General features: G+C 50.0%; 2 protein-coding genes across 2 annotated transcripts; both read left to right on the top strand.

Annotated features, from left to right (window-relative positions):
* Positions 1 to 1296: 1296 nt before the first annotated feature.
* Positions 1297 to 3343, top strand: CTAM01_10819 (uncharacterized protein; the record flags this gene model as incomplete). The annotated part of the gene is made up of 8 exons (XM_060526831.1): positions 1297 to 1507; positions 1561 to 1740; positions 1799 to 1919; positions 1972 to 2112; positions 2182 to 2451; positions 2515 to 2683; positions 2739 to 3123; positions 3195 to 3343. 8 exons carry the CDS (start codon positions 1297 to 1299, stop codon positions 3341 to 3343), a joined length of 1626 nt encoding a protein of 541 aa, XP_060378479.1.
* A 544-nt stretch (positions 3344 to 3887) lies between these two features.
* CTAM01_10820 (uncharacterized protein) lies at positions 3888 to 8260 on the top strand (the record flags this gene model as incomplete). The annotated part of the gene is made up of 3 exons (XM_060526832.1): positions 3888 to 4692; positions 4753 to 7994; positions 8168 to 8260. 3 exons carry the CDS (start codon positions 3888 to 3890, stop codon positions 8258 to 8260), a joined length of 4140 nt encoding a protein of 1379 aa, XP_060378480.1.
* Between the last annotated feature and the right edge of the window lie 826 nt (positions 8261 to 9086).

Below are 9086 nucleotides of genomic sequence, written 5' to 3' on the forward strand. Positions count from 1 at the left end.
GTTCTCTTCGTCCGCATCCTACACAGCTCGCCGTGAATAGACGAGCTGTGCCGCGTTACTGCGCTGAAAATCCTCTCGGCATCAGTCATGAGCACCTGCAATGTGGTTGGAGTAGCCCGACCTTCATCGGGACAGTTGAACTGCGCAATAAAAGCATTGGATACACCATGTTTCGACGGAACCCTCTCACTCCAAAGACACATACTTCTAGGAAGGCGTTCATGGCTCATAGCATCCGTAGACTTATCGTCGTAGATTCCAAGAGATTGAATTGCCTAGACTCTCCACTCCTCGGACTTCCGTCATGACCTCGGCACAGGATACGAAATCTCGCTTCTGGCCATCCCGAATGACCGAATACGGTAACGACGCCAACCTCCCCTCCACCCTCATCCTCTGATTAAGTCACCGCCAAGCCAAGCACCTCGAGAAAACAAACCTGATGCTGATCCTGTTCCTTCGTTTTTCGTAAGCGACGGGCGAAAAACTAACCAATAAACAGCCTTCTTGGCTCCTGGCCGTTCCCCAAACCATCCAAGTTGTTCTAGCGGAGATGCGGAGTTGGACTCCCACAATCCCTCCAAACACCCCATGCCCATAAATTAAGCAGCGAACCATCTGACCAACAGCCCATGGGGAAAAGCAAAGACCATGTGGGGGAGTGGAAGCTTTCCCCGCATATCATTGAGTGGTTGTTGCTCCATTGTTTGAGATGAACGTGGTTTCCTCACTGGATGGATAAATGCAAACAGCATTCTCAATTCAACCCCAACCCCGACCTCCTGGGCACTTCTTGGCGAGAAGCATGGCCCCCGGCTCTTTGTGAGCGTGTCTCCGATGCAACAGTCATCTCATTCGGACCTTCTGCCACCTGGGATCCTGGCCGGCGCCGCTTCCCTCTCCCGCTGTCCCGCCTTAGCCCTTCCTCTGGTTCTCCCTCTGCCGGAAACTGCCCATGTGTTGATAGGGTCGGACGTATTCAAACATGGGGTAAAACCTTCACGGCAGTGTGTAGGTATACAAAATACCCGGGTGGACCTTGTCGGAAGTGAGAGGCGAGAGAGTCTACGGATACACTAGAGAAGCGTTGGAGTTGTGCGCCCTCGAATAAACACACACCCTTGAACGCTCAGCGACAAGGAGTCGGTAACATATACTTCCGTCTACTGGATAGAGAACTACTTATTCCTTATCCCATCCTCATCAACTGTCACCGTTTAGACCTTTTGACGCGTCGCTGAGACTCTCTTGACCGATCTACCGTCTTCTTCCGCAAGCCGCAGTTCATTCCTCACAATGGTCCAGATCAAGCGTGCTCAGGAGACCGGGGCGGCGGACCCAATCCTGACCCGCATCTCAGAGGAGGACAAGGTGCCGTGGTACCAGAAGCCGAACCTGCGATACCTCTACCTGATGCTCTTCCCAACGTGCATGGGTATCGAGTTGACGTCGGGTTTCGATTCGCAAATGATCAATGCGTTGCAGATTGTGCCATCATGGAAAGAGTGTAAGTTGGTCCAGTGGATACGCCCGGGAACTCAAATTGACAAGATTTGATAGACTTTGGAGATCCACAGGGCAGTTTGAAGGGTATCATCGCCGCTGCGTACTCCCTCGGCGCCATTCTGTCTCTTCCCTTTATCCCCATCGTGAACGACAGGTTTGGACGAAGATGGTCCATCTTTGGCGGCAGCTTGGTCATGGTTGTTGGAGCACTCATCCAGGGTTTCTCTCAGCATGGTACGTTTGGCCGTCTTATCGCCCGCACTGTACTCGAATGAAGACTAACTTTGAGAAGTTGGCATGTACATCGTTGCCCGCATGATTCTCGGCTTTGGTATCCCGACTTGTATCGTCTCCGGCTCTTCTCTCATTGGTGAATTGAGTTATCCCAAGGAACGTCCTGTTCTGACCTCTCTGTAAGTATTCAAGTCTTCGTGGGACGGAGTGAGTAGACTGATCGATTTCCAGCTTCAACGTCGCGTACTTCGTTGGTCAAATTGTGGCCGCTGGTATCTGCTTCGGCACCAACAACATCGCAAGCAACTGGGCGTGGAGAATCCCCTCTCTCCTTCAGATTTGCCCTTCTCTCTTGCAAATCACCTTTGTCTTGTAAGTGGTCTCCCAAAGGGACATATAACCGCGTGCTTCTTCAATAAATCTGACGTATCATGCTTCCAGCTTCCTTCCAGAGAGTCCCCGATGGCTCATCACTAGAGACCGAAGCGAAGAAGCACACGATATCCTCATCAAGTACCACGCCGAGGGTGATCGCGACTCCGAGTTCGTCAAGGCCGAGATGGCGCAGATGAAGACCGTCATTACCCTCGAGATGGAAGCTTCCAAGCAGTCATGGATGGATCTCCTCAACACGGCGGGTATGCGCCGCCGTGCTCTCATCTCTTCCATGTTGGGCCTCTTCACTCAGTGGTCCGGCAATACACTCATCTCGTAAGTATCTCGATGCTGTTCATCAATCTTCATCCGAGCAATGGCTGATATAGGGGGACATAGATACTACTTGGGTGACCTGCTCCAGATGATCGGCTTGACCGACTCCACCGTCAAGCAAAAGATCAACCTCGGCATCGCCGGCTGGTCCCTCGTCTGCGGCTTCACCGTAGCCATGCTCGTGCGAACCTTCCGCCGTCGCGTCATGTACCTAGCTTGCACAATCTCGCTGGTATGTCTCTTCCCACACTTCATCTCAATCTCCCACTCGCTCACAATCTCCTCAGCTCCTCTGCTACATCAGCTGGACAATCTCAATGGAACGCGCCGTCCACGCCCTCGATAACGATTACAAGAACCAGTCCGCCTCCGTCGCGACAATCTTCTTCATCTTCATGTACTCGCCCTGCTACAACATCGGCTACAACGCCCTAACGTACACTTACCTCGTCGAGCTGTGGCCCTACGCCCTGCGATCGCGCGGTATCTCGCTTTTCCAGCTCTTTGGCAGGCTGGCCGGCTTCTTCACGACCTTCGTCAACCCCATTGGCATCAAGGAGGCGTCGTGGAGATATCTCATCAGCTACTGCGTCTGGCTTGCCTTCGAGGTCGTGTTTGTGTACTTTATGTTCCCCGAGACTGCGGGACGTACGCTTGAGGAGTTGGCTTTCTGTAAGTTTCTCGATGGCCCCGCTTGGTGCGTAATCTTGTTGCAAAGATGGCTGACAAGTGTGCTTTATCAGTGTTTGAGGACAAAGCTCTTGCCGATCAGGCTGTTGGTGCTGTTGAGAAGGTTATCCATCACGATGACATGGATACTATTGGTGAGGTCAAGAGCGGAGGCGGCAATACTGAAGTGGTTGAGAATGTTGGAGCCAAATCAAAGGTCTGAGCTGGTTTAGGACCAGTGAAATTTTAGTGAAGCCTTCATGTTGGAAGTTACGAAGCGCAATGATAATTACGTGCAGCTTTCCATGCATTTAACACAACTGCACTTTACTTCAATAAACCACCTCACGCTGTGTCTTCCATAGAATTCACATGTGATGACATGAAACCGCGCAGGCAAACACGAATGTGTTCTAGCACGACTCGTCTGGCATGAGCGGAACTGTTCGCCAATTCATTCGACTGAATGCGGCGTGTGTCAGCCTGCGTCAAAGCCTATCACTCATACAGAAGTACTCACCATCTGACTGGCTACAGGCGACCGCTTGTTGGTATGCTGTCACCCTCTCATCAAAAGCTCAGCCTCAATGGTCTGCCTTGTCAGGCTTCGCATTTATCGCTCACTCGACCCTACACATATTCATCGCTTCTTTCCATCAGAGTCGGCTCCTCCATGCGATCTACGAGAATTACAGATCGCGCCCGAATCGAGCTTCGCCTTTCCATTCCAGCGATTAATTATGAATAGACTTCACGCATTGCGGGCCATGTCCCCACGTGGAAAATCCCCAGAAGCCACCGGGCGCAAGAGCAACCGAGATCCAAGTACCGACAACGCCATACACTTTTGGCTTTTGGAAGCAGAGAAGCTACAACCAGAACAGCGAGATATGCTTCTGAGGAGTTCACGAACTGAAAGTTACGATGACTATGTCGTAGAGCTGTCACGCGCCGTAGCCAGCTCTGTGGATTCAAGCAAAGTTTCCAGATTAGCCGAGAAAATGAGACCTATCCACGTTCTGGTCAAGTCTCTGCATCCCCTGATAGAAGGTGCAGGCCAGGTCAGCCCGATGCCTACATCTCTGATACTTGGTGGAATCACTTTCATCGTATCTTTCACCAACAGGGTGGAAGAATACCACAACAAGCTAGTTGAAATGCTCGAGTGGATGGGCGACGAGATTGACATCATCAATAAGTACAGGGAAGAAGATCTGACGGGAAGCGATCCTGACATTAAAGCTTGTGAGATTATGCTTGCTACTGATATCCTCAAAACCTGCATCAAAGTCGTCAGAACCTTTTACGATGAACGTGGCAGAGAGAAAAATGGGTTCATCATGGCGATGAAGGCACAATGTCAGGACTTTGCTTCGAAATTTGGAGACATCAATGATCAATTCAAATTGCATCTGGGTGCTCTGGAGAAGCGCAGAAGAATTGTCAACGCTCGACATATCAAATCTCTTACCGCTGGAGTCGGTAACATCGAAAGAGTACTCGGCGGAAAGTTTCAAGAGTCCCTGGAAGCACTTCCTCTACGCGAAAAAGAAGCCAGGAATAAAGAAAATAGTGAGAAGCCAGGATCAGGAGATTGACAGAGTCATGATAGTTTCTAACTTCCTTTTCTAGACGAAAGTCGCCGAAGATTCCTCGCCTGGCTTCCCCACGTCAACTTCGGGGATATCCACGAGAATCATTTTGAGAGGCGAGTGCCTACATCTGGCGACTGGCTTCTCCGCAATGAGAAGTACCGACTCTGGAAGGACAGCGTCAACTCGGACCTGCTCTGGATACACGGCAAACCAGGTTCTGGGAAATCGCACTTGGCAGCCCGAGTGATCAGCGAGTTGGCTTCGCCAGTGACGACACAAGCGACGTCCTCCATGGCGTACGCTTACTGCACCTCTAACCAGACAAAGACCAGACTGACGTACAACAATCTGCTGGGCACAATCTTGGGACAGCTGTATGAGCAGCTACCTGCCTCAGAAGGCATTCCAACTTTGACGAGACAAGCCGACGCTGGAAGCAAGGAAGAACTCTCTAGAAGCGAACTAAAAGAAGGCATCAAACTTGTTCTCAACCGCCTGCGCTTCACATTTCTCGTTGTAGACGGCTTGGATGAGTGTAGCCGCTTTGAAGATCGCCAATTTGCCGACTTTTGCAACTTTCTTGCCAGCCTAGCCGACTCAAAAGACTCGGGAGTGTGCACTAAGATACTCATCTTTAGCCGCCCAGACTACACTGCCATCAGATCCGCTGTTGCCCACTTTCCCACCATTCGTATCGACATGGGAGCGAATAACGAGGACATCAAGGCCTATATTTCATTCAAAGTTGAGGAGATCAACAGTGATCCATCGCCCGATGAACGAGAAGGCTTTGAAGATATCAAAAAGATCATGTTCAACAAAGCTAGCGGGCTTTTTCTGTGGGTTCATTTCAAGTCAAGGCACTTCAGAGAAATTGGAAGCGTTGAGGATATTTTGGAAACCCTCGGGGACAAAACGGAAGGACTTGATGAGCTCTATGGCGAAGAGCTTAAAAAGATTCTCGACCACCGTTCAAGCCACGTAAGAGATCGTGCTCTCAGGGCTCTACTTTGGGTCAAAAACGCATACCGTCCTTTGTCGAAGCTCGAATTATTGGAGGCACTTTCCGTTAAACCCGGAAGAACAGATATAAAGCAACGTGGGCGACTATTGAGCGATCTCGCATTAGCAACAGAATGTGCGGATCTCATCACCGAGGTCAACGGATTCTATCAACTCCGACATGCCTCTCTGGAGGATTTCCTCTCATCTCAACTACCAAGTCTCCTGACGTATGGCCCTCTCCAGTCGCAAGCGAACGAGATTCTGGCGGAAGTTTGCCTCACTTACATCAACTTTGAGAACTTTGAAAACGTCCAAGTACTCTCTGCAGAACATGTTTCTCGGCTTTCTCGACAATATCCGTTGCTCGAATATGCCGTCTCATCTTGGGGCGATCACTTTCACGAAGCCAAAGGGCACGGTGTTCCTCATCTAAATCACCTTGTATCAAAATTTCTCGACAGCAGAAATAAGCTAAGGCTAGCGATCCAGATCCTTGAGTTCCAAGACTTTATAGTTGGATCATGGTCCCCAAGGAATCCAACGCCTCTCCACATCATCGCTATTTTCGATCTTCGGGAAGTTGCGGACATGATGTCCGACCTTCACCTACTCTTAAATAGCGTGGATGATTTTGGCCATCTGCCAATTGAGTACTCGGTGCTTCATGGGTGGAAAGATATGACGAAATGGTTGTTGAGAAAACACCGCGAAGCATTGGAGGCCATTGGCAGCTACACTTTCAGTCAGCCATTTCTCGAATCGTGCGGTGCTTGGATGCTACACAGCGCTTCGGAAGAGGATTGGGAAGACGTGATCATCGATCTAGTCGCAATGGGATTCGATAAAGACTCCTCAAACATATCTGGAGAGACCCCCTTACACGCAGCAGCCGTAGCTGGCTCGAGCCGGGCCCTAGACTGTCTTTTGAAACTTGGTGCTCTGCCTGACGTAGCTGACGTTGATGGCAAAACACCTCTCATAATGGCAGCCATGCATATGAACCCCGAACTTGCGGCCTCTTTGCTACAGCACAAAGTGGACGTCAATCACCGAGGAAGAAACAATGAGACCGCGCTCCATTTTGCGGTGCAAAATGATCAAGTCGAACTGGTCAAAGCCCTTCTCGATGCTGGCGCAAATGTGAATGCGCAATGCTCTACAGAGAGAGGGTTTCACGGTCAGACTCCACTACATTATGCCGCAGAAGGAAATCTAGAAGAGATTATGAGTGTTCTGATCAGTCGAGGAGCGAGCATGGACCAAGGAACAGAGTGTGGTGACACTCCACTATTGGTGGCATGTTACTGCAACAACGCTCGAGCTTTTGACACCTTGCTCAAGCATGGCGTTGACATACATGCGCGCAACTTGCAAGACGAGTCGAGCTGCCTTCACGTTGCTTCCATGTTTGGCTCACTAGAGGTTATGGAGTTGATTCTCACTTCTACTGCTGGCCAAACTCTGATTGACTGTATTGACATCGATGGGAACACGCCGCTGTACTGCGCACTACGCAAAAGCCAGTCAGCAGCTGCAAAGCTTTTAATCGACCAAGGCGCCCGTACCGATCTTTGCAATTCAATGCAAGACACGCCGTTGCATATTGCTATCGAAACGGGGTGCTCAGATGTTGCAGAATTACTCCTCACCACACACAATATGGACCTGAACCAACTAGGGCACCAGGGAAGAACAGCATGGTATTATGTCGCTTTTCATGGTCGAACCGAGCTTCTGTCTTCAATTGCAACAGTTTCTGGTGTGCATATGAAAGATGCCAATGGTAGCACACCGTTGCACAGTGCAGCCTTGAACAACCAGGGGTGTTTTATATCCGAGTTGCTCAGGTTGTTTCCTGACACGAATATCAATGCGCAAGACAGCGATGGCTTGACACCGTTGCATATTGCTGCTACACATGGGTCGAAGGATTCCATCGAATTGATTGTCAAAGCTGACTCCTCTTCTTTACATCTCAAGGACAAGAGAGGAAGACTTCCACTACATTTAGCAGCTTTGCATGGCCATTCGCATTGTTTGGAGCGACTCATCACGCCAAAGTCTATAGAGGATCGGGATCTAAATGGATCCTCAGCTCTATGGATCGCCTGTATCTTTGGGCATCAGAATGTGGTCGAATACCTTGTGCGCATGGGTGCCGATGCGAACAAAGTAGACGATCGTTTTGGAGAGCCCCCAATTCTAGTTGCGTTGCTAGAAAAGCACGTGAGCATAGTCGAACATCTCCTGGACCATGGTGCTCACACCAACATTGTAAGCAAGCGAGGGATTACACTTGTTCAAGCAGCAGTTTTGGCAGGCGATCAGACTTTGCTCCAGCGACTACTTGAACTCGAGTATGGAAATCCCAAATGTAAAAAATCGGCCACACCTACAGATCCATTGAGCTCATCAAGAGCTCTCGAATCAGTGTTGACAAGCGATAGCCTGACAACAAGATCTTTGGATATCTCTTCGGACACCTCTTCGATGGTGACGAAGCCCTCAAGTCAACTCGGGATTGCCCTACAGACTCTTGATTGGCAATCTTTCTATGATTTAGATTCCAGCCATTCTGCCAACGGACAACTTTATGACAATGTGTACTGTGCGGCCATCAATGGCTTGGGGAGTCTGCTCGAACCTCTACGCAGGTATAATTTCTTTCTTACAGGAACATCTTTGAGAAATTTTGACCCGTTGACGGAGGCTGCTCGCCGCGGGTTCCCGGGTTTCATTGCAGCAGCGAAGCTTCTGGGCATGGGTTTGCGTCCTCAATCTGGATTCTTGGCCTTGCGGATGCAGCAAGATGCCCTTCTTGTTGCCTCCATACACCGAAACGTACAGACCGCCAAAGAACTTCTCATGAGCGGTGCGGACCCAACGCTAAAAGACTGCTTCGGCCTACGGGCTTTGGATTACGCAACGCAGAACAGAGCACTTTTAGAGGCATTTAGAGAGCATGCTTCCGGTCAAGCACCATTAGACGCAAGCTCCGTGTCAAATGCTATAAGAAAGTCCATCGTAGACTTTGCTGGTGCTGTCAAGTCGCTTCAAATTTCAGGAAAGGAGAATCAATCACAAGTCTGCCTCGAGTTGTCAGCTCTTGCAGCAGGTCTACAACTACTACACTCTTCAAGCAGCATCGAACAAGCACGGATCTGTAGAATGGCTTTAAGACACGAAAGCGGGGATGCTGAGTTTCTCTGCGACATTTGTAGTCATCGCGTTCCCACACTATCCTATCAATGCACAATTTGCGCCGACGTTGACTTGTGCCCAAGTTGTTACTCAGGGTACTGCGCCTCCACTCCACACACAATACCGGAATTTTTCTTCTCGTTGAAGACGTTGGACGCCAAAGTT

Source organism: Colletotrichum tamarilloi (assembly GCF_030869305.1).
Source record: "Colletotrichum tamarilloi strain Tom-12 chromosome Unknown Scaffold_53.1, whole genome shotgun sequence".
NCBI classification, from domain to species: Eukaryota; Fungi; Ascomycota; class Sordariomycetes; order Glomerellales; family Glomerellaceae; genus Colletotrichum; species Colletotrichum tamarilloi.